Here is a 26757-nt window from a genome sequence, read left to right as displayed (position 1 = left end):
GAAGCCTCTTGGGCTGGAACTCGAAATACGAGGAAAAATATTGATCGGAGAATTCCGTATCACCGTATCTCTAACGCGAAATCTCCGCCAGAAAAGTTCTTCTCCGCTTCCGGCACCGTTAGGCCATCAGCCGGTCGAGTCTCTCCGCTCTCTTGATCGACAAAGCGTTTCTTGAAAGTGCCGCAAGCGCTCCGCTTTCGCTCCTGCTCCTATAGGATTGCGCCTGTTTCACGGCGACTCCTCCGTTCGACAGAGTGCTCCTTAAAAGCGCCGCCAGCACTCCGTCCTTGGCTTCACTGCACCAGGATGACCCCTACTGCACGGAGGCTCCTGTGAGGTTAGGGCCGAACCCTATCCGAGTCACCGGCGGAGCGCCCCTTAAAGCGCCGCGAACGCTCCAGCCGCTTCAGCTCAGGTCGAGCTCACTGTGTTCCCAGCTCCTACTGGGTTTCGATGACCCTCCTCAGCCCCGCCTCGCGGGCGGCCTGACCGACGCAACTGTGCCGCAACTGTGACCCGCTCTTCTCTTCTTCTTCTGGCCAAGCGTTGCTCGTACCACGCCTCGCTGCCACTAGGGGTCTAGCTTGTACGCTGGTACCCTTGACCTCGCTTCTGCGACCCGCGACCTTCCTTGACTGAGCTGCACGTACACCGCCAAATGGCCGCTTGTGGCCTTCTTTTTCTACGACTGCTGGTCCTGCGCCAGCTCCTCCAGCACGATGATCCCTCAGCGGGTAGAACTTCGCTGCAGCTCTTTGTGAATTTCTGGATGCTTCTCCTTGCTCGCCTAAACTTTCTTGTTCCGTGGTTGAATCAATAAAAGAACGCTGCTCCCACGCGGTTTCCTAACCTCCGCTTTAAACCCGTTACCAGATCGATAAAGCCCTCCACGAAACGCTGAATAGGGTCCTACTACGCGATCGGGCTGCCAGATAGGCTGAAACACGGCACCCCCCGGGTTGCTACCCCGGTCGAACTATCGCCGTCGTTACAGTTTCTAGTACATACATACAATTTTTGTATTGTATGAGTACCAACTAAAATTAAAAAAATTCATCTAGCAGTAACCATATCTTTGGAATAATCATCCAAAGTTGAAATCTCCGATTTTCTACATTTATTTTCGTGCTTCTATAATTTCCCCCCAAACATTTTCCTATAGAAGATTTTTTTCTTATTAAAATCAGTAGATCATACTCTGTTTTCATTTTGGATTTAAGGAAAAGCTCAAAATAATTTCATTGAGTTTATTATATTTGGTTAAAGAATATATATTTTTTTTAATGTCATTTTTTAATGAAGTGTCTACTTAAACCCTGTTCACAACTTTGACCTAATATATTAATATAGCTTAGTAGTCTTTATTAAAACGTTAGTACTTCAATAAAATGGCACGAGTTCTTAAATGTGTGAATAGCCGGAGCTGTTTTTGCTTTGTTTGCGGACGATCTATGCTAAAGGAGAGAAGGCCCATAAATAAAAACATAAGTTGGAGTTATATAAAGAAGCAATTAATGAAGATATTTCCAATTATGACAAAACATGGGTTCCGCATTTTTGTTGCAATACATGCAGGATAGCATTGAGTAATCATACATCTAATCACCAAGGATTCTTGGGCACAATCAAGAGTCAAAAAATATATAAAATATGTCAATGTGAATTCGCCGCAAGTCCAATAAAAAGATCTTCAGTTGATGTTGATATAGTTGATGTAAAATCAATTATACTGCCAGCGCTTCGTATTAAATTGGGCATAGTGAAAAATATTTAATTACGAAATTTCCAAAAATAAGCAAAGCCAAAATAAAGGAAGGAATTTGTATTGGTCCCGAAATTAAAAAACTTTAAGAAGATGATGATTTTTCCAAAGTTTTAAATAACAAAGAATTGCTAGTCTGGAACTACATAAGCAATATTATAAAGAATTTTTTGAGAAAAAAAAAATTATGCAGTTGAAGTTCAAAAAATGCTTTATGAAAGGCTCGCATTTAAAGAAACTGGTGTAAATATGTCCCTAATCATTAATTTTTTGGATTCCCACCTGGACTTCTTTCCGGAAAATATGGGAGCAGTGAGCGATGAACATGGTGAGAGATTTCACCAAGATATAGCGACTATGGAAAAAAGATATCAGGGAAAATTCTAAGTTGGCAGACTATTGTTGGAATCTAATAAGAGAGAGATTAATGAGAACCGAAGCAAAAACACTAAAAGAAAATCTTCCTTTTTTTATAACTCAAGTAAGATATGATTTTTATTTAATTAATAAATATATATTTATCTGAACACATTTTTACCCTCTTTAGAGATGCTAAAGCAAAATTAAAATAAATTGCTAATTTAAAAGCTCTACCCAAAAATGATGCAAATTATACATACATATATGATTGATGGCTAACATGGATAACGTTCCTCGTGGCCATTTTAGAACAATTTAGGAAATAATCGATTTTTATGTACCATAGTTATGTACAAAAGTTTGTTCCATGATTACTTGTCACTCATTACTTTCAAATAGTATTCTCGAAATAAAAATGGAAGAAAATTACCAAACTATTGAAGAAAAAAATTCCCAGCGGAGCTAATACCCTCTGTGGCCAAAGGAAAGGACGTAGTTTCCTAAGGAACATTTTATCAGAAATACAAAATTAAATAGACGAAGCTGTGCCTTGATTTGTCTATTGCTGTATCTGTGCAGCTGTGCTTAAGTATACAAAGGGCAAAACAAGGATTTAAAAAAAAACAGTAACGTTCGCACAAATATCGGCTGAAGATAAGACACTGGCCACAAAAATCAGTGCCAAATGGGTGGCAGAAGACTGTCGGCCATTTTCTGCAGTCAAAGAAGGAGGGTTCCAAAAGATTGTTAAATGTTTTACAGAGATCGGAATGACTTACGGGGAGAAAATTGACGTGGACGACGTGATTCCAGACCCAACTACTACATCAAGAAATATAACAAAGGCAGCACAAGAGAAAAAAGGGAGCTGGCAGAGGAGATTTGAGGAATTGTGCGCAGTGGAGGCTTCAGCGACAATAGATTTATGGACAGACAACTAAGCCCAACGAAAATTTTTGGGCGTAACCCTACACTATCTTCACAACGAAGAAAAAATTCCACGATATTTTTATTTTTTTATTTTATTTCAATATTAGCTATAATACATAAATCTAATTTACAATATAATAACTAATTTAGAGGAAGGAGTAACTAGCTACTATGGCCATCGACTCGACAATTGATAACACTTTGTTTACATTTGTGTTTGAGATTTAACATTTGAAGAAATGGATATTAGATAATTAAAAGGGGAGTTTAAATTAGGTGTGTAATAAAAGTTTGGAGTTGGCAGCTGTGAGGTCAGATAATAGATTTGATGGCGGGGTGAGACAGAATAGGTTTGTTCTGCTGTTTTGGTAGTGTCCACAGGTATCCAGTAGATGTTTTACTGATAGTTCTTCTCCGCAATTAGGGCAGTTTAGCCGACTTTCCCCATTAAGGATGTGCTTATGCGTGAGATTTGTGTGTCCAGTTCTTAATCGTGGGAGAGTGGCGCATTCCCTTCCGTTAAGCGAGGTAGGGAACTTGATGTCTTTCTTGTCAGGGATAAATTGTTTATACCAGTGGTTAAACGACGACCAGTCTTCCAGTTCGATTTCCTGCAAAATGTTTTTCCTGCAGGGTGTTTTTCCAGATGTCCTGTTGTACTCCAGGTATGATTGTATGGCACGGAGCCCGTCCGGCTAATTTTGCAGCCTTATCGGCCATCTCGTTCCCAGTTATTCCTATATGGGCCGGGACCCATAACAGTTTAATTTTGCTAATGTTTTTGATGCAGAGGTGACGAATTTCGGATACAAGGTTATTGTTATTGTAGAAGTTTTGTACTCCTTGCAGGGTGGACAGACTATCACTGCAGATGATATAGCTTCCTTTAAGTTCGAGAGCAAATTTGATTGCCTTAATAATAGCTACTGGTTCCGCAGCAAAAACTGAGAAGTGGTGAGGTAGTCGACCCCAAGAAACAATTAAACTGTGTTGGTAAACCACTGCACAGGTGGTTGTGGCATCGGACTTTGAGCGTGGAGCGTATTTTCCACGGAGGGGATGGAATGACTTTGTTCCAACGATAAAGCGATCCTATGTTGTGTCTCTTGGTAAAGGTTATACATCTTCGAATCGTAGATTGGACTTTGAATTTCCTACGGTGCTTTGAGGTAACTTCATAGTCCTTCAGCAGAATAGATTTGGTAGAGCACATGAGTTTTGGTATTAATTTAAAGGTAGTTTGAGTGACTCTGGTTATAATGTCCGGCAACCCGGCTTCGGCTAGGATGCATTTAGTTGGGGTCGTTGGAAATGCGCCAATGCCACGCCTGACGGCCTCATGGTAAGGAGGTAGAATTTTTCTTAAGTTCGATTTAGTCTCTAAATAAGTTTAATCCTAAGTTCGCTACAGTGTTGTTTAAATGTGAGTCGTTTATCAAATGTAAGGCCAAGTATATTAAGAAAAGAAACGCGTTCTATATCTATGTCATTGTGCCATAATGGTGGGAATGTACAGCTCTGTTTTTTACAAATGTGAAAAACTTTACATTTATTTACAGCAAGAGTCGCACCGGAGGTGTTACCCCAGATTTGGATTTCATTAAGGACTTCTTTAAATTCCACGATATTGTATTGACATTGGTATGAAGTCCATGGATTTTCAAAAAACAACTAGCCAAAACGTGTATACAAAAGTTAAATCGGTTTTCGACCAGTTCAGGGTTGACAACATTGAGCCCATTAAATTTTTCATCGATCGAGGCGCGAATATTATAAAGGCTCTGGAAAACAAAACCAGAATTAATTGTAGCAGCCATATACTATCTAATGGACTGGAAAGGTCATTTTCGGATACTGTCGATCTATCCGACAATTTAGAGGCGTGCAGAAAGCTGACAACATTTTTTAAAAAAGCAAACCTTTAGCATCTGTTAATACAACGGTAAAAAACTAATGCCAGACAAGATGGAACTCCAATTACAGAATGTTGAAATCCATTTTTGAAAATTGGGGTATAGAAACCAAATGTTAGCCATGAGGAACAAGTAGAACAGACTGCTCAAAATTAATTTGACCACTGTCGAAACATTGGTGAAAATATGCGAAAATGTTAAAATTGTTTTAAAAAAATTGCAAGAAACTTCATCGCTTTGTTACGCCATTCCATCAATAACTATGTAAATTGAAAAGAAGTTTAAGCCCAAATGATGAAGAAGCCAAAAACATGGAAAACTTTAAAAAATGTACAAAATCTTGAAACAATTTGGCTGGCAAATTTATCCATACACCATAGTTGTTTTTTTTTTTTGTACCCACCAGCCTATAATTTGAAACCCTTAGATATGGATGAAATACTTCATTTTATTGTACCACTAATTGAATGTAACTTATTTAAAATGAACCTAACTTCACGGGAAAGTTCTACATCCAGAAGTGATGCCTTTTTTTCCAGATTTAATTTAAAAGACTGGGGGTAAACAGATTGAAACTTCATACGAAGAGGTCATCCGCTATTCAAGAGAACTGATTGATATGTCGCATAATTTCGATTTATTGGAGTGGTGGGAAATTAACAAAAAACTTTTTCCCAATTTGTATAAAGTTGCACTCCAAATTCATTCATTTTTTTTCAGCAGTGCAGCAGCAGAAAAATCATTCTCATTATCTGGGAATATAGTTACAGAGAAACGTAACAGAATTGCGCCAAGCGGTGATGACAGCATCACTTTTCTTTCTTGTTTGAGTTTGTATTGAACATTTCGTGTTCAAAGAATTCACATTTGCAAGTGGCAAATTCGAGACACAAACGACACAATAAAAATGGCAGCTATAAAGAAGGAAATTCAGGAGAGAATTCGAAGAGAAATGGGGCTAAATGTTGAGTAGCCAAAACAAAATGGTAGCGGAAACACTAAAGACGGAAACACTGCCAGGATGGAACTCCAATTATGGCTTTTAATAATATTGAATTATTGGCAGATATTTTAAAAATGGATTTAAAAAATTTGCGAAAATGTCAGTTTCTTGTGTAAAAATGTTGTCCTTTTTGTTTAAAAAAAAAATCGAAGATCTTTTTTTTCAAAAGCTACAACCTTAAAATATTGAAAAACACCGGCAATTATGAAATCGGTTTAAAAAAACGTGTTCAGGAATTTTTAAGCGCAAAAAAAGTCCCGAAAAACGTTTTTTAACCATAAATCAAGATTTTGAGGGTTTAACAACTATTTCATACACGGTTTTGTGTTATACTCGACCAGATAAACAATTCCTACTATGTCACTTTAAAAGTTCAGAATCACTGTTGCATTGTGTTATTATTCCTGTGAACTTTCATTTGATGCATAAAAGTTTCAAGACTTCTGTGAAACTTCTGTGAAAGTTTCAAGACTTCTGTGAAACTTCATTAAAATGATATCTAACAAAGTATCGACGACGATTTTATGGAACTTTTCGATAACTTCAAATTTAACCTGTTGCAATGAAACTGAAGATGAACACATCTTTAGTTTCGAATCGAATAATTAATTCTCCTTCGAAATAAAATTTACTACTTTTAATATCTATGCTTACATAGGCTTTGCTTAAATTTTTGATTTAGGCGCGGTAGGTGTGGGCGTGACCAGATCGAATTCAAATTTTGGTTCTAACTTTTTGATGATCTTATCAAATGTGCCAAGTTACAACACTGTAGGATTAATATTTGATTTAATGCAAAAAAAAATCGGTCATTCCGGTGCTCTGTAGCAATTTTATGCGTTCGTTTATCCCCATTGTATTTCTTTTTCCTACTTTGCACACTCCCTTCTTTCCTTTGCAGGCAGTATATAAGTAACGGCCGGGATCGGCCGACTATATCCTATAGCTGCCATATAAATGATTGATCGGAAATGCCATAACTTGGTTGTTTTTCAAGTTTGAAGGATGGGAGTTTCAGTGGATTCCTCTTTGGGCAAAATAATTCGATATGCCAAATTTCATAAGGATCGGCTGACTATATACGCTCTACTATATCTCTAATAATATAAGATGCGTGGCGTCACCTAGCGGACTGCGACTCAACTGCAAGGGTATATAAACTTCGGCTTCGCCCGAAGTTAGCTTTCCTTTCTTGTTTTTTTCTTCGCTTTTTGAGAATTCCCCAATTTCGTAAGCAAGCTTCATTTTGCGTTTAATAAAATAATAGGAATGTGGCGTTTAAATCTGCTCAGAGCGCAAAAAGGTAATTATTCTAAAAAAAAAACGATTTGAAAGTGTAGAAAGATTAACTTCCAACCACAATTTTAAGGTTTAAGATCGAAAATAGAAGCTGAGCGTCTTGATTTTATCGAAAACTTGATTTCAAGTTTCGATTCAAGGAAAATTGTACAAGGAAGTGCAATAAATAATTGGATGCGGTGCTTCTATGATTCGTAATGCTCTTAAATTTAAACCAAAGGCCGAAACCCGCGGCCGACCCCAAGTTCTAGCCGATAAACTGGCTACACTTGTTGCCAGGTACTCTAAAAAGCATCCTTTTGCAAGCTGTAAAGAAATAAAGGATGAGGTTAACTTGACCGCAAGTATCCCAACTATAAGTCATCTTTTAAAGAAACTAAATTTGACTGCCCACAGTCCACGGAAAATTCTATTTCACACAAAGAAGCACATAGCCTCAAGAATAAAATTTGCAAAGAGCTATGTCAACTGGTCAGCTGAAAAATGGCGTAACATCTTGTGGTTGGATGAATCGAAAATATTCCTTTATGGTTGCAAAGGACTTGGGCAGTATGTTAAAAGACCACCTAACACCGAATTTAATGCCAAATATTGCATTAAAACTATTAAACATGGTGGTCATAATATAATGATATGAGCATGTTTCTCGTGTTATGGCATAGGGCCAATATATTGGAATAAAAATATTATGTATGGTCCTAGTTATGTCCAAATAATGCAGTAATGAAACAATGGAAGACGCAAAGCAATGATGTAGTAAAGTGTAGTATGCATGGGTCATTATAGGAAGCATCCACTGTAGCAATACAATATTGTGCTACAGTGTTGTTATATAATGACCCATGCATACTACAAAAGTGATACAAGATACAAGTAAAGTGGTTTGCAGGAAATAAAATTCAAGTACTATAATGGCCCGCCCAGTCTCCAGATCTGAATCCGATCGAAAATTTGTGGACAGATGTTAAAGATGATGGCGGTCGCACAAAGGAACCCAACTGATGTTTCCGAGCTTTGCGAAATTTCAAGCATCTCTTGAACCTCGATTCCTCCCGAAAGATGTCAGAAATTGGTGGATTCTATTCCAAGGCGCTGTGCGGCAGTGATAGCCAACAAAGGTGGTGCCACGAAGAATTAATTATAGTTTTTATTACATTTAACATTAAAATTCTAAATATATTCATAGTTTACCGTTATTTATTATTTTCATAAGTTCTGAAAGAATTTACCTGAACGCTTCTATTATTTTCAGAAACCAATATTGGATGTTATTCCCTTTTTTTTTTATTTTTTTAAATGTGTATATACTGAAGTAAATTTTTTTTAGTTTTAATTTCATTCATACAAGTCATATTTGAATTGTATATTGTACATGTATTTAAAAATTCATACTCTTCACCCACTTCGAACCGTTTTTTCTACCACCACAACTGTAAATGTTTCTTTTCTGAAATAAATGCATATTGATGAAAATATTTTGGATAAATATGCACATAAACTTCAGCAACATTCCTTCTGTTTCAACGCAAGAAAGTTCAGTTGTCGGCGCCGACAACGTCTGAACGAAGAAACTAACCAATACGAGTATATCGTATTATATTATAATATATATGTATTTACCGTTGCAGCTTGGAAAGTAGAGGTGGAGAAACATCGATGTTCGCAAACATCGATGTTTTCGATGTTTTCAAAAAAAACATCGAGTGAAACATCGATGTTTTGAAAAAAAAAAATGTTTTTTTTTGTTTTTTATTAGTAGAGAATATAGCGCAAGTGAAAGACTAATATTTTTCAAATTACAACAAAGAAACAAAGGCTTTATTCGCAATTAAATAAAAAAAAAAGATCATCCGAATCCTAAGAGATCATCATATTCACATTTTGGTACGATTAATTAAGAAAAAATATCTTAATTTTTTTTAATAAACATTAACTTGTCCACTACACCAGGCTTGAGCCTAGTGCGCCGATCCGACACTATCTGTCCAGCTTTGCTGAAGCTCCTTTCGGACACACAGGATGTTCCTGGTACACAGAAGTATTTAAGTGCAACCTGTTTCAGCGATTCGTATATGTCTGCTCTTGTCTATAACAAAAAAGAATACTTTAAAATTTGTGATATTAACTTAATCAAAACTTCGGCTATATATAGAGTTTCCTCGCGCACGCCTAGGCATGCAGGTCGTCACCTCGTGGACTTCCGTCCACAGTGATTCACCTTCCAATATTTTAGTGGGTCGCATGTTTCCGGCACGTTTTGGGTTTCGAGATGTTGTCTTAGTAGGATCACAGCGTCGGCTCGCGGTGAATTTATCTTCGCTTTTAATTTAGAATCAAGGAATGAAAAAGCCTTGGAGGGGCCGTGTTCAACTGGTGGTGTAGGCTCCATCGGCGGTGTTGATTTTTCCATTGGAGATTTCTAGATTATACTATGGAGTTCCTGCTCCAAAGCTTTAGCCGCTTGCTCAGCATTGTAGGGTGATTCAAACCTGTCTTTTTTGAAGCGGGGATCAATAAAAAAAAAAAATTTGTGATGTGACAAAAACATCGATTGTGGCGAAAAAACATCGATGTTTCTAGAAAATTTTAAAACATCGATGCATCGATGTTTCTCCACCTCTATTGGAAAGCCTGAGAAGAAACGCGAGTAACCATCAATAGTGCCGTAAACAATCGATGTTCGCTTAAAAGCCGAAACTATCGATTGTTTTCGATCTCTACTTTGAAGTCGACACGAGCGGCAGGCAGTGCTCATATATTTGAGAGAATCGTCAAAAATATGACAAGTCTTGGTTTAATGTCAAATATAAGTTTAATATATGTATGCATCTGTATGTTAAGTAGGAAACGCCCAGAGGTCCGAAAAATTTTATTTCCCCACCGTTTTTTTATGTCTGTCAATTTAGCGTCGTCTAGTTAGCGTCGAAGTGGAATGGTGATTAAAATAAATGATTAAAATAAAGTCTAGAATTTGTAACGGTTTGGCACATGTCCTGAAGGTACTTCGATCTACTAACAGGCTCCAGCCGTGCTCAGGGAAAGTGGGAGTGGTTCTTGTACCTTCAGTATGGACATGGTCGTCACGCGAATCGTCGTAGATCGAATAGGAAGGGTCCTGGGAGAAGGATTCCTAAATAGCATTGTTTTGGGGGTGAAGAAAAAAAAATAAAATTCCTTGGCTAAGATGTCTGAGGTGGCTAACTGTTGTTTAACTGCATGGGTGGCGAGATTACTTCCGGTGCCCAAACAAAAGGTCTAATATAAATTCATTTTAGTTAACGTTATAATTCAGGAAAATCTCTTATAAAATAAATTAACATTAGGTGGGTTTCATTAACCATAAAAGATATTTTCGATGATAATTATTATTAATGTTGCGGTATTTTAGAACAATTCAATGGTAAATAATAATAATAATTAAAGATACTTAAAGTTAATTAAAGATAATAATTCAGGTTTGGGGGCTTAACAAGTAATTTTTTTTTTAAATTGGGTTGCTTAGAAATAATAATTCAAGACTTTTCAGAAAATGATATAAAAATTGATAATTATGGATTTTTAGGTTTTCCTTTTTTATTCTTCTTTTTCATTTGGTAATTTGAAAATTAAACTTTGGAATTTGAATTTTGAAGTTTAAAGGGTATTCGAAATTGCTGGACTTTTTTTTTTGTCCTCTCTCGGGATATTTAAGAGTTGTAGTTACGTGATATTTGTAATTTTTTATATAAAAAAAAATACATAAAAAAATCCAAGACTCCACAGGCAGAGGGGTTGCTGTTGCCGGCGGAATTTCGGCGACGGGTCGTAAAAATAATCCCTGCAGCTTGGTGGTGATGCTGGTGCTTATGATGGATGCCGGGGTTGGGCCAGGTGGTGCCTCCAAATCCACGGGCATCGAGGGTCATCCAGCGACAAAAATCCGCTAAACGGGAAAATAAACACTAAGCCAATGCAGGGAATGGCATGGAGCTTAATATTTTCTCACCTCTATTCTTATAAAAATCACACACTAATTTTCTCCTCCACGAGGTTGGGTCACTGGTTTACAAAATTTTTTTTAGCACAGATGCACAGGTCTGCCCGCAGCGAGATTTAGAATAAAAGTGAAATCAGGTGGCAGACAGGAAATGCATCTTTTGGGATTGTCACTTTTTGACAGGTGCTTACGTGGGTGGGTGAATTCCCAAAAAGGGGAGCAGCTGTGGTGGGGGGTGAATGTCAATTGGAGTCAGCTGAGCCTATCGATATTTTTAATTAGCTGCATTGGGTTCAAGAGGTAAATAAGACCATATGTTTTTTGTTTACTATTTTTGTTTTCTTTTTTTTTTTCTAAAAAATTTTCAAACCAACGAGCGACCCCCACATCACAGGTTTTATTTTGGTAGTCATGCCTAAATAAAAGCTGAAAAAGGTCGGCGAGTTGGAATTAGGCCTTCCAGATATCCTTAGCATGAAAATTGCCTAGCTCCTTCCCCTTAAGGTCTTCCAATCTATAAATGGCAGAGCCAACTTTCTGTTTTATCCTGGCTTTGATGCCGATTGGCCCCAATTTAGCATTAAAATTCGATGCCAAATTACTAAGCTGAAAATTTCGTTTAATAACCTCTTCCCCTACTTCAAACGATTTTGGTCTTGCTCTCAGATCGTACGTCCTTCTATTTTTCGAGAATGCCCTTTTTAAGTATTTCCCAATATCATCACGAATGTTTGTAAATTCGTCTTCTCTTTCTATATGTCCTGCTCCACTATTTAACAGATCCAACTTCCTAAGCAACGTGTAATCCTTTCCATGCGTTATCATGTACTGACCAAACACAATACGGTAAGGATCAGCTCCGACTGATTGATGTATGGAGTTTCTCAACGCGCAGTTTATACTGGGCAGGATGATATCCCACTCTCTCTGATTATGACGTACATAGGTTCGGAGCGCTGCGTTAATGGAGCGATTAACTCGTTCGGCGGCATTAGCTTGAGGGGCGTACGATGCCGTGCAGATATGCTTAATACCATACTTAGTAAGAAATGCTGCAAACTCATGACTTTTGAATTGCGATCCATTGTCACTTACAATGGATTCGGGAACTCCGAAACACGCAAAGATCTCATCCCTTAAGAAGTCGATAATGATCTGGGACGAAAACTTCCGAACAGGCTTTAGAAAAGTAAACTTGGAAAAGTGATCAAGAATGATGAAAATACCTATATTGCCCTTTTTCGATCGTGGAAAAGGCCCTATAAAATCAATATACAATCTTTGAAAAGGTCGTTCACTGATGATCTGGCTTCCCATAGGTGGTCTTTGGCTATGATTTGGATACTTTGACGTCCTACACAATTCACATTTTGCAATATATTGCCGAACGTCTGAAGCCAATCCTGGCCAAAAGAAATTTCGTCGGATCCGTTCCAAACATTTAGCTACGCCCCCATGTGCCGAAGAAGGCTGATCATGACTAGAGCGGATAACATCCTCTCGCACGGCAGTTGGAACGTACAATTTCCAAACCTCATCTCTATTTCCAGTTGTGGAAAAGCAATTTCGATGATAAAGGAAATTGTCGATAACCTGGAAATCGGGTAATCCGGCTTCGATAAACTTGTCTTTTAGTGCCGTGTATTCTTCGGATTGAAAGGCACTTGACGTTAAGTCAATTGTTGGTGAAAGCTCTAACTCAATAGCATTTACCGCATCCGGTTCTTCGAAAGAACGAGAAAGCGCATCGGGAACTATATTCTGCGATCCCTTTCGATGTTCAATTTGAAAGGTGTATCGTTGTAATTTGAGTGCCCATCGGGCCAATCTACCACTAAGATCGGTCTGTTTCATTAACCACCGTAAACTGGCATGATCCGTAACAATTTTGAAAGGATGCCCTTCGATGTACATTCGAAACTTCAAAACTGCCAAAACAACAGCCAAACACTCTATTTCGGTTACGGTATAATTACGCTGAGCCTTGTTTAATTTCTTTGACATGTAGGCAATTGGTCTTTCTACGTTGTTGTCATCTAACTGAGCGAGTACCGCTCCCACTCCATGAAAAGATGCGTCACATTGGACAATGAAAGGCTTTTCATAGTTGGGGTGCATTAATAGAGGTGCTGAACATAGTCTCTTTTTTATTTCTTCAAATGCGGATTGAGCTTGCTCATTCCATTTGAACGCCTTCTTTCCTAAGCGCTCCGTTAGTGGAAATATTACGGTGGAGTATTGGGATAAGAACCGCTGGTACCAACCAGTCATTCCCAAAAACCGCCTCAGCTGTTTCTGAGTATTGGGAACGGGAAATTCGGCTACTGCTCTAACCTTCTCAGAGTTGGTTTGCAACGTTCCTTCTCCTACTATGAAACCCAAGTACTGTACTTGTTTCAAGCCAAATTGACTTTTCGCGACATTTATGGTCAACCCCGCCTTTCGAAGTTGGACAGCTACTTCGGCTAAGTGTTTCAGATGATCCTCAAATGTTGAAGATAGAACTAATAAATCGTCAAGGTAAACTAGAACATGAGATTTCATATTATATGGAATCACCATATCCATTAGTCGACAGAGAGTCTGCGGCGCATTGGACAATCCAAATGGCATACGTTTGAATTGATACAACGGTCGATTGGGGACTGTGAACGCTGTTTTCGCCCTTGATTGAGAATCTAACTCGATTTGCCAAAAGGCATCTTTGAGATCAATTTTCGAAATACAGTGCACGGGTGGCAATCGACTCAACAACCCTTCTAAGATAGGCATCGGATAAGCATCTTTTATGGTGACTGAATTTAGTTTCCTTGCGTCTAGACAGAATCGAACCTTGTTTGGTTTTACTAACAGCGTTACTGGTGATGACCACGCTGATGAAGGTGCTTCTTCAATTACATCTTGTGCGATCATTCTATCAATTTCTTCACATAAAAGTTTTTCCCTGGCAGGGGATAAAGGATAAAATCTCTGTTTGATAGGTTTGGCCTCCCCTGTGTCGATAGAATGTTCTACTAGAGAAGTTTTCCCTAACCCGTCTACTTCAAAGGACGGAAAAGAATTTATTACCGATTTTAAACGACGCTTCTCCGAAGGAGAAAGATGAATTTGGTCTTTTTCCGTTTCGCCTTCCGTTTGGTTTATCTCACTTATATTTCCCACTAAAGATAAGGAAATTCCGAATTTCTTCCAGAAATCCATGCCGCAAATAACATCCTGATTTATTGACGGTACTATTAGAAACTCTATGCTGTCATGCTTGGTGTTAAAAGTCAATGATACGGTGATCACTCCAGCGACATTCTGCATTTGCCCATCGGCGGTCTCAAAATTATTTTTCTCCGCCAGAATGCGTTTCGCTAAAGCACCACCTATTACACTTTTGTTGGCTCCGCTATCCAGCAGAGCTAAATATGGTTGACCTAATATTTGTATTTGTGAAAATGGACGAATGTCGTTATGCTTGTGTAAGAGTGATGAAATTACGACTTTCTTTAGCTCCCGAACGTTTCTAAAATAATTTTGAATGCGCTCAGCGCTACGACTTTTAACTCTTGAGGCTGTTAAACTGTCCTTATTTTCACTGTGCGATAGTGGTTTGTCTAAACGTCTATGATAGGGAGTAAATTTGATAGGGTTTACGTTAAGTTCGTCTTCATCGAGTTCTGATTTGATTGGTTCCGAGATTTGAAAAGGATATTCGCTTAACGGTTTTGGCGAATATCCCGAGATCGGTTTTCCGACCCGGGATGACATTTCGAACAATTGGGCTTATAGGTGTTAATCGACCCACACCCATAACAAAATATGCGACGAGTTTTTAAACAATCTTGATAACGATGTCCTATTTCGTCACAGTTCCAACATTTGATTTTGTCCGTCGAACGAATGGCACAAACTTCATTTGATTCCTGGTCGCCATCAAAATCTTCCTCCGTCTGGTTAATGAATTGAATTTCGTTAAGCGAAGGTCGAGTATTTGTTCGCGGGACGGCTCTATTACGAAATCCTTTGAAGAACTCTTCATGCCTGTGGCATTCAGTGCGCAACGCCGCCAAGGTTGGGGTTGGAACATGCAACAACTCGTGTTTCAATTCCGCCCTAAGATTATGTCGGACCTCTTCCGTTATTTCGGAGTCAGACAACGGATCTCTTAACGCGTCCGCGATCCCTAGCATCGAATCTAGGAAGTCATCAAAGGTTTCGGTGTTTCCCTGCTTCCGACGTCGTAGAGATTCTTTGATATCGCGATCTGATCGTTGATCCTGATATCTTTCCTTTAGTCGGTCACACAAACAAAACCAATTTGTGAGATCGGGAGACCGATGTACTCGCCAATAAAACTTCAATGCCGGACCCGTAAATAATAAGTTTGCAAATTGAAACAGCAAATCATAATTTCCATCTAGACACTGAGTGGTTAAAATATTCACTCGATATATAAAATCCTCGATAGGGATTTCCCCATTGGATCCGCTAAATTTGAGGTTCCAGTTTGAAATTACGCTAGATACTCTATCTGGTCTGTCTACTGAGTGATTGCTTAAACGATTTCTTGACGGAATGTTTTCTCGGAAATTATCGCGAGGTGGGTTACCCCTAGACACAAAACTGGGTACCTCATTATCCCATTCGAGTGGAATTTCGCCCCGTGATCCTCTACGACTTGGACCCAGATTTAAATTTGCCATTGTGGCACTAATTTGATTAGAGATTGACGCTGCCAAGCTCGACATCTGATTTTCTAAGGCCCCTGCTATTATTTGGTGTACCCGCTCTTCTGAGACGCCGTTGCCAGCCGAAGAACTTCGCGTATGGTTCGCCCTTTCGGGATTCTGCATGGTATTCCGAGTTACCCTGGGAATGGCGGTGGCAACTCGATTATTACGAGAGCCCTGCCTGGTCTGAGGCCGTGTACGCGGAATGGTGCCTGTACGCGGACTATTGCCAGTCGATGGCACTACCTCGATCAACTGTCGGGCTTCACCTGCTTCAGGATTCCCTAACTCGCTTCTACTACATGCCCTTCTGCAGAGTGGACAAGTGGCGTTGGTTTCAAGCCACGTTGTGAGACACCTCAAATGGAATTGATGCCTACATGCGGTTATAGTCCATTCTGCTTCCTCATTAGCTTCATTGCAAATGGTGCAAATATGAGATTCCCTAGGCTGTGACAATGCAGGGATATTTTCAAGACTTCGTCTAACCGCCATGATATTGAATGATTATTATAATTGTTACTTTAAATTTGCCTAATAATTTTAGTGGGGTAATGGATGTTTTGTTACGTAAAGAAATTAATTAGGTATGGGTACTGTTGATCACTAAAGGTGAATTATCAATTTTCGTTATCAAATTATTGTTTATAAATTTCAATTGGGACTTATCCTTCAGAACTCTCGCCATTAGTTAAAAGCCTATTTATTTTATTTTATTCTTCCTAGCCAAGGAACTAAAATTATTTATTTAATTTCAAATGTCTTATTTGGAGAGGGAAAAGCTCCGTTCGTCCAAAGCTTGTACCATCTCAATCCAAAAATGACCAAAAGATTCTAATAAAATTTAAATGAATTTCTTCCTTGAAGAGTAATCCGCTTCCAGCTTGCGAAAACAAAAAAATCTCAATTCAAGTCGAAATATAAAAATAAAACCGGAATGAAAAATTACTACTGGAGTTTCGCTTGTTTTTGAAGAGGAACAGACTCCATACTTGCGAAGCCTGAGCAATCTCAATCAAAAAAAACAAAATCTCCACAAAAAAAAATACTATAGAAATTTGTTTGATTAACTTCCTTGAAGAGGGACACACTCCCAGCTTAGGAGCATGAACAATCTCAATTAAAAAAAACCTAATCAAACAAAAAAAAGAAATTAAAGAATTGACTTTGAATGAAGAGGAAAAAAAAAAAAAACAAAAAAAAATACTATTCGGGGTAAAAAAAGGTTAAAGGAAATCGGGCATTGCAACTTTATATTTTCGAATATCCTTAAAGGATAATTAAAGCCGCGTCGTTGCCCCACGTTGGGCGCCATAATTCTGTAACGGTTTGGCACATGTCCTGAAGGTACTTCGATCTACTAACAGGCTCCAGCCGTGCTCAGGGAAAGTGGGAGTGGTTCTTGTACCTTCAGTATGGACATGGTCGTCACGCGAATCGTCGTAGATCGAATAGGAAGGGTCCTGGGAGAAGGATTCCTAAATAGCATTGTTTTGGGGGTGAAGAAAAAAAAATAAAATTCCTTGGCTAAGATGTTTGAGGTGGCTAACTGTTGTTTAACTGCATGGGTGGCGAGATTACTTCCGGTGCCCAAACAAAAGGTCTAATATAAATTCATTTTAGTTAACGTTATAATTCAGGAAAATCTCTTATAAAATAAATTAACATTAGGTGGGTTTCATTAACCATAAAAGATATTTTCGATGATAATTATTATTAATGTTGCGGTATTTTAGAACAATTCAATAGTAAATAATAATAATAATTAAAGATACTTAAAGTTAATTAAAGATAATTAAAGATAATAATTCAGGTTTGGGGCTTAACAAGTAATTTTTTTTTTTTAAATTGGGTTGCTTAGAAATAATAATTCAAGACTTTTCAGAAAATGATATAAAAATTGATAATTATGGATTTTTAGGTTTTCCTTTTTTATTCTTCTTTTTCATTTGGTAATTTGAAAATTAAACTTTGGAATTTGAATTTTGAAGTTTAAAGGGTATTCGAAATTGCTGGACTTTTTTTTTTTTGTCCTCTCTCGCGGGGATATTTAAGAGTTGTAGTTACGTGATATTTGTAATTTTTTATATAAAAAAAAATACATAAAAAAATCCAAGACTCCACAGGCAGAGGGGTTGCTGTTGCCGGCGGAATTTCGGCGACGGGTCGTAAAAATAATCCCTGCAGCTTGGTGGTGATGCCGGTGCTTATGATGGATGCCGGGGTTGGGCCAGGTGGTGCCTCCAAATCCACGGGCATCGAGGGTCATCCAGCGACAAAAATCCGCTAAACGGGAAAATAAACACTAAGCCAATGCAGGGAATGGCATGGAGCTTAATATTTTCTCACCTCTATTCTTATAAAAATCACACACTAATTTTCTCCTCCACGAGGTTGGGTCACTGGTTTACAAAATTTTTTTTAGCACAGATGCACAGGTCTGCCCGCAGCGAGATTCAGAATAAAAGTGAAATCAGGTGGCAGACAGGAAATGCATCTTTTGGGATTGTCACTTTTTGACAGGTGCTTACGTGGGTGGGTGAATTCCCAAAAAGGGGAGCAGCTGTGGTGGGGGGTGAATGTCAATTGGAGTCAGCTGAGCCTATCGATATTTTTAATTAGCTGCATTGGGTTCAAGAGGTAAATAAGACCATATGTTTTTTGTTTACTATTTTTGTTTTCTTTTTTTTTTCTAAAAAATTTTCAAACCAACGAGCGACCCCCACAAATTGTTAAGAAGTCAATACTTAATAGATTTTTCTTACTTTGGGCGGAATCTACATCCTTAAAATAATCCTTAAAATAGTATAAAAATACATATGAAAAATTGGCCCCATACTGTGTTGGGTCCTATCTCAGAAGTTAGAGGAGGCCCCAAAAGCCCGATAGACCAGCTTATAGGCCAATATATTGAGAAAAACTAAAAATCGCTTCCTACGTTTTGGAGAAAATCGCATAAACGTGGGCCAATCTCGTTCATGGGCCAAACAGCCCATACAAAAATGACCCCAAAATTACTTTTCATGTTGGCTCATTATGTCTGCCGGCAAATGCGTGAGAAAGGTCTAGATGGTTACTGGTTTCAACAAGACGGTGCACCATGCCACTCTGCAAGCGCAACAATTGCATTTCTGCAACGAAAGTCCCTGGACGTCTGGTGTCAAAAAGAGGCGACATTGATTGGCCACCCAGATCACCTGATTTAACCCCCCCGGACTTCTTTTTGTGGGGTTATCTGAAAAGCTAGGTCTACGCCAACCAGCCTCAAACTATTGACGAGCTCAAGGCAAACCTTCGTGCTGAAATCGACGCTATAACACCCGAGATGCTAGGAATTGTAAGGAACCAAACTGAATAAAAATACATAACTTATAGAAATCGGTTGTTTTTTCTCAAAGTTATTCCATGTTTACATACCGACATAAAAGATGGAGCACCCTGTATATAATATTATTTATTTTATTTATAATATATATTTTAAAATAATAATAATTATATTACTTTAAAAATCTTTTTCTTATGGCTTTTTCAGAAGGTTATATTCAGAATATAATGAATTTTAGCCACGCCGTGATCGGCGGGCCCCGGGAGCGGCACGAGGACAGGCGCTGCCGGTGGAGCAGCAGCCGGTTCGGCCAACGCTGCCGCTGCAGCCGAGGCGAAATAAAATTTTATAATAATGAAAGCGGAATAAAGGGAAAAACAAAATTAAAAGCTTTTTTTTTATTGGAGAACCAGGACAGCGCCGACGCAGCCAGTGCCGACCTGGACAGTGCCGACGCAGTGGCCAGTGTGGGGCCAATTATTCAAATGTATTTTGATGGTATTTTAAGGATGATCTACATCTAGGGCGGGTCATTAAAAATTTTTTTTCGACTTTGAAACGCTAATAGGACTTGAAAGCTGTGTACACATGTCCAGAATACGTGTTCAAAATCCGATTGCTGTGCGACGATGTCTTCCGTCTGCGATTTGTCGACAAAAATAAAAAACTTTAGGTATGGAATGTATGGAAAATTTGGAATTTTTGTAATTTTTTTCTGTATCAATGTTCACCTTTTACTAGCCAAAAACGGTTGTCTTGGCCACCAAAACACGTTGAAATTGTTATAGAATCTATACCTGTTCTAGAGAACTCTGTCAAAACGTCAAAAAAAGTAATCAAATTGGACCTCATTTACATAAAATCCGCCTACTCACTGCTTCATGGAAAAAGTGAATATTGAAAGTTTTTGTAGTTTTTTTTTTCATATTTTAAAAATAATTTTCCGATATTTGCAGCTCTTAGATTCCAACATAGATTCACTTACATATGTGAATCATAAGGGCCCAGGACTCACCTCTTGGCGGTGGCTGCAATTCGAGTCCCTCCCGTCCCACACCCAGCCAACCACCCTCTCGTGCGGGACGAGTTTTACGTTTTAAAGTCTTTTTTGCTTTCAAACTTGGGCATAAGTTTAAGCACCGTCGCATCCCACGAGTTTTAGCGTCAACAAATCACCATAGGCCTTTTCTTGAAGATAAGTCCAGATAGACTTAAACTCTTCTTCAGCCCCATGAGATTCTGAAACAACATGACCAAAATATTCATCACCGAGGGTTGTTTTACGAGGGATCAAGGGTTTTCTTTAATTTATTTAACAACTCTTTGGTGTTGCCGGCCATCACTCGTAGTTTCAATCGTAAGAGTATTATCTTCGCGGCCGTCAAAAAATAAAGCTTTAATGGTTGTATCTCGACATTCTTTCTCTCTGTGACTTGACGCTGCGTTTTCGTCCTTTCACGTCTTACTTTGCTCTTGTCAATAATAAGTGGGCCTTCAGATGTAGATGGAAATTTTGTGCCAGAGGAAACCTCTGGCCGTGAAAGATCCTGGAGAAGAGATGATGCAAGAGATGCTGCAGCTCGGTCTCCAATTCCAAATCTGTCACACTTGCTGGCAAAAGAGGTCAATCTAGGCAGTTTCACTCTAGCAAATAAAGCGGGTAACTAAAGTCAGCGTCTTTTATATCACTGTCAATTGTTTCATCGTCACTAGCACACTCTGAACCACTGGCTAACACATCTTCAATTGGTCTCTTGTTAACTCTGTTATCCTCGATGGCTTTCCTCTCTTCTCGTTTACGCAGCTTAGCGGTAGTTTTCTTATCCACCTGACCTATGATCATTTTCCGATTTGTACGCTGATCTTGCAAAAACTCCCTTTCCACTGCTGGCACTTTGTTTTGCAAAGAGCATTTACAGATGGAGTGGTGTCAGGCAGGCAGCTACATAAAACAACACTCTAAACTGTGCATGAAAAACAGAACCTTTTTTTTTTAAAGCATCACTCTCACTGTCTCTTTTAAATGACTTGTTTAGCTGTTGATAGGTAGAAACGTAATTTTTTAACAGTTGCTCCATTCTTGTAACGCTCACCACAGGAATGGAAGCCGATGACCAGACGTCAGTTATGCGTTTTAGCACTAAAGAAGCAGCTTCTCTAAAAGATGGGTTGCTACCTCCCTTATCTTCTTTTAATCCATGCCACACGTAAAAGTAATACTTTAAAGCATCCTCTCGAGTTGGCAGCATGCGCCCATCGAAATCTGTAGGATGCCCTAAAATGTTCAATGTAAGATTTCTTCGACATACACTCATGTCGATGTGGATAAATGCAGATAAACAGATTTACTACGATTCACTTGCGATCTATTTTGAGATACACAAACTAAACAACTGTTAGAACAACAGGTCAACAGGTCAGAAGTTAGTATTGGGCGCTAACGATTCACACAAGTAAATCTAAGGTGGCGAAGAGATGCAAATTTCAAATTATAATTTTCGAGAAATTAATTTAAAGAACTCGCAATCTTTCGACATTAACTTAACTCGTCGCACAGCAATCGGCAATTTTGCACACGTATTCTGGACATGTGTACACTTTCAAGTCCTATTAGCGTTTCAAAGTCGAAAAAAAATGTTTAATGACCCGCCCTAATGTAGATCCCGCCCCAGTTTTCGAGTTAGTCATGCTGAAAACATCGATGCTTCGAATATCGATGTTTATCTTAGCGATGTTTTCCGAGGGTTTCGATGTTTTTGTTGATACAATTACAAATTCCAGAGTAACGTCAAAGACCGGCTTTTGTTGGAGGTATTTCACAAAAATTAACACAACTAGTGTTAAATGTAACAATTGCGCAAAGGAGTTAAAAACGTCCGGAAATACTACTAACATGAAAGAACATCTGCGTACACAAAGTAAGTAAAGATGGCGTGGAAATCGACCGTAATGAAACAAAACGAATGGCATCCCAAATTTCAATAATAAATTGTTTGAAGAAAGCATTAGAATTCGGCAGCGATGGCCAAAAAACTAAACAAATAAACGATGCCACTGCTTTTTATGATTGAAAAAGTCGTGCAACCGTTTTCCATAGTAGACATCGAAGGATTCATCCATTTAATAAAAATGGTTGCACCAACGTACAAAATACCTTCGCGTGCTACTATAACGAAATGGGTGGACTATAAGCACGCCGATTTAAAGGAAAGCAGCAAGACATTGCTGCAAGACAAAACTGTGCTTTAAATATCTAAAAATTTAAAGAAATATATAATCACTACGTGTTTGAAGTTTTTACTCATAAATAAACTAATAGTACAAAGCTTTTTGTAATTTATTTCAAAATTCATCCTCGATGTTTTGTTTAGCGATGTTTTCCGCGGTTTTTTGATGTTTTTTTTTATACCGATGTTAAGTGATGCATCGATGGTTATTTTGAAAACATCGACGGTCATCGACATAGAGGTTTTCCGTCGAACTTGCAGCACTATTCCGAGTGATACCGTTTGACTGTTATGTTTGTGAATTGTTTCGGATTATTTTTTTCGTACCGCGGTCGCGGCCAAGGGCCACGCTTTTAACGAAGAACCTCTTATTAAAATAAAACAAATTAAATTCATTATTTCTATTTATTTTTTTGTTTTTTATGTTCGCAAACTACAAAAAGCAAATCCGCAACCCAATAAGTTTATGTGATGCTGTACCATAACATATGTACCATAGCTTCACAGCCAGCACCATCGGCAGCTTTACTTATCGGACTATATCTTGAGTAAGCGACTTTTCCCAGATATGAACGATATATAGAAAGTTGCGTTATTTCAAGGCTATCTCCCACATTCAGTTTGAATGGTATCGTTATAGCAAATTATAGTAAATTTTTGAAAATTTCTTTTTAGTGTATTTTTTTTTTACGATTTAGAAATTTTATCTTAAAACAAGAAAGGAAAGCTAACTTCGGGCGGAGCCGAAGTTGATATACCCTTGCAGTTGAGTCGCAGTCCGCTAGGTGGCGCCACGCATCTTATATTATTAGATATATAGCGGATCGTATATAGTCGGCCGATCCTTATGAAATTTGGCATATCCAATTATTTTGCCAAAAGAGGAATCCATTCAAACTCCCATGCTTCTAACTTGAAAAACAACGAAGTTATAGCATTTCCGATCAATCAGTTATATGACAGCTATAGGATATAGTTGGCCGATCCTTATGAAATTCGACAAATCAGATTTTTTTCCCCAAAATTGAATCTGTACCAGCCGATCCTTATGAAATTTTGTACACATGATATTTTGGTCAAATGTAACATGTGTGGAAAGTCTCAACTCTCCAACTTAAAAAACACCAAAGTTATGGCATTTTCGATCAATCAGTTATATGGCAGCTATAGGATATAGTCGACCGATCCCGGCCGTTCCGACTTATATACTGCCTGCAAAGGAAAGAAGGGTGTGTGCAAAGTTTCAACTCGATAGCTTTAAAACTGAGAGACTAGTTTGCGTAGAAACAGACAGACAGACAGACAGACGGACAGACGGACATGCTCATATCGACTCAGGAGGTGATCCTGATCAAGAATATATATACTTTATAGGGTCGGAGATGTCTCCTTCACTGCGTTGCACACTTTTGACAAAAATTATAATACCCTCTGCAAGGGTATAAAAAGTGAATAAGATATTTAAAAACCTATATATCGTAGCATAGCATATGAAGTTATGTAAGGTGCATTGGTTGTAAAGTTACGCATTTTTTTAGTTTAAGAGTATTGGGACTTGTGCCAGCATCAAATATCGTAACTATTACTAATTAATTCTCTCTGTGTTACTAGCCGCAGCGGTCAACTTATTGCCCATTATCTGCCGTATTCTATATTCTTTGATTCTCCCAGATTCGCATGCGCTTTGTTGTTCTTTTGTAGCGCATGCACTTTGGGAGCTTTGGTGAAGCTTCTGCGCAAGCTCTTAGTTTTTTTAGGCACTTGTTATTCGGCATTGTTTGGGTCGGCCGCGGCATTTGTTTTGTGGGGCATTTGTGGGGTTAAATGAACCCATAATAAATATTAAATAGAAATTGAACATTGTCTATTTAATTCGGGCTCTATCAAAACTCTCATAGCGTATCAATGAGTCTTTTAATTTTTTAGGAAAACATTTAAATTTAAATAATAATTTAAAAAATCTTAGAACAAACGTTGCTTATATCTTAGTAACAAACACACTCAAATTTTCAACTTAAAAAACACCAAAGTTATGCCAATTCCGATCGTTCTATGACAGCTATAGGATATAGTCAGCCGATCCTTATGAAATTTTGTACGCAATATATTTTGGTCAAATATAACATGTGTGGAAAGTCCCAACCTAACTTAAAAAACACCAAAGTTATTGCATTTCCGATCAATCAGTTATATGGCAGCTATAGGATATAGTCGACCGATCCCGGCCGTTCCGAATTATGTACTACCTGCCAGAAAAAGAATGATGTGTGCAAAAACATTCACTAATTGTAGAAGTACTTGCCCTGGAGTCAATCTCAACGGAAGTCCAATAAGAGCTTTTCCTGCGTATAAATACCTCGGTGTCACTCTGGATAAAAAAATTACTTTTGGCAGACATATAACTTGTATTCAAAATTCTTTCAAAAACAAAATGGCTCGGATGGCTTGGCTACTTGCACCACGCAATAAGCTTACGCTAGGATGTAAGTTCCAAATTTATAAATGAATTTTAGCGCTAAGCCTTTTCTACGGGCTACAGGGTTATGGTATCGCTGCCAAACCAATCTTAATAAAATCCGGTTTTGCAAGCAAAAACCCTTAGAAGGATCTCTGGAGCTCCGTGGTTCATCCGAACAAGAGACATTGAACGTGATCTCAACGTGCCCAAAATCGGAGACAAGCTGCAAAAACTTCTTCAAAAATATGTGCAACGTCTAAACGATCACCCCAACAGCCTAGCCTAAAGATTTGGCACCGCTGCTATTAGCAGCGCCGATCCAAGAACTAGAGTCAGGAGAAGACTAAAAAGATTCCACCCTCAAGACTTTCCAGACCGGATCTTGACAATAATTCCATCAACCACATTTAATTTCCATTCATGTAATCACTTCTTTCCCTAAGCATCGCGTAGACGTAGTTTTATTATTAAATTGTTAAAGACGATTAGATTAAGCTGCCATTTGGGTAGCAGTGTATAGCAGCATATTGGTAGCAGTATATAAAAGTAAAAAAAAAACCATATTTCAACTCAAATTTTTGGTGGAATGTTCAGAACTCTACTATCATTAGAACTATTGACTATTAATTGAACATTAAACCAGGCTCCATACAACGAAAAGCACAGTGCCTTGGTTACGCTTGAAGAAAACAAGTTTGGCAAGTGTCATTCCATCAATTCTTGGGTATGTCTGCAGGTATATACATAAAGTGATTTCGCGATAGTCCTGTCTTGGCTATCTATTCACCAGCCCAACTAAAAACGTTTGTTAGGAACGGCATCTCAGAGATACTACTTGAAGCCTACTTGGATTTCAAATTTATCCCGGCTGATTGTACATCCCAGTGCTTGAGATCATCCCTATTCATTGTTTTCAGCTATGGTAAAAGGGTCCTTTAGGGCTGACAAAGATGAATTCATCGTAAAGATAAACAATGCTTACAACTGTTCCTGTGTCTCCGAGAAAAGTAAACACAACTGTGAGAGGATGGTTTTCTTAGTGGTCTCATAGGTTTATTAATGTGTGGATATGTTAGATATAGTTTACATAATTGTCTTTTGGTCTTAACTTATGCGTCGTTTCTGCTCTATTTGTTGCTTAAGACTAACTACTCGCAGCTTTATTAACTGTCTCCTCTACTATTCGATAACAGCTTCTGTTATCCTACATTTGATTGCTGCTTAGCTGTTTACATTCGGCCTTTCCTGATAAATTCTCAGCGTCCTCGCGAGATTCGTAGATGGGGTCGTCCTTCGAGTCATCTTGGTCATCTTCTGGAAGTTCACACCAGCGCTTCATCTTGTCGGATGCATAAACCGACTTATAATGTCTCTGCTTTCGTTGGGCCTGGGGAATATCTTCCACTAGATATCGGTCGTTCGGCAACACCTTGTTGACAATAAAAGGTCCTTTATAGCGAGGCTCCAATTTTCTGGAAGTACCCGTGCTGCTTGGCTCGTTCTCCACCAGTACAATATCTCCTAGCTTATATTGTGTGGGCTTAGCGTGTTTTGCGTCGTACCGTTTCTTGGCTGCAGCTCTTTGATCGTTGACTCTAGTTGCAGCGTCTGCTCGTAGCGTATCTAACTCGACATCTGTCATCAGCCTCTGCTCTTGATTCTGGATCACGCTGGTCAGGGTGTTCTTTAAAATATCTCTTGGCTCGTATCCATAGAGAAGCTGAAATGGGGAACATTTAGTTGTGCTATTTACCATGGTATTAATGCTCCACTGGATAGATCGTAG

At 38.5% G+C, this 26757-nt stretch overlaps 1 protein-coding gene across 1 annotated transcript; it reads right to left on the bottom strand.

Annotated features, from left to right (window-relative positions):
• Positions 1 to 9063: 9063 nt before the first annotated feature.
• On the bottom strand, positions 9064 to 9677 carry LOC116655312 (E3 SUMO-protein ligase ZBED1-like). Its single transcript, XM_032452968.2, has 2 exons — positions 9486 to 9677; positions 9064 to 9353 (listed from the first exon to the last, which is right to left on the bottom strand). The coding sequence occupies exons 1-2, from the start codon at positions 9675 to 9677 to the stop codon at positions 9177 to 9179; spliced, it is 369 nt and encodes a 122-aa protein (XP_032308859.1). The 3' UTR covers positions 9064 to 9176.
• Between the last annotated feature and the right edge of the window lie 17080 nt (positions 9678 to 26757).

This window comes from Drosophila ananassae, chromosome XR, assembly GCF_017639315.1.
Source record: "Drosophila ananassae strain 14024-0371.13 chromosome XR, ASM1763931v2, whole genome shotgun sequence".
NCBI classification, from domain to species: Eukaryota; Metazoa; Arthropoda; class Insecta; order Diptera; family Drosophilidae; genus Drosophila; species Drosophila ananassae.
This window is presented reverse-complemented; position numbering and strand designations above follow the sequence as displayed.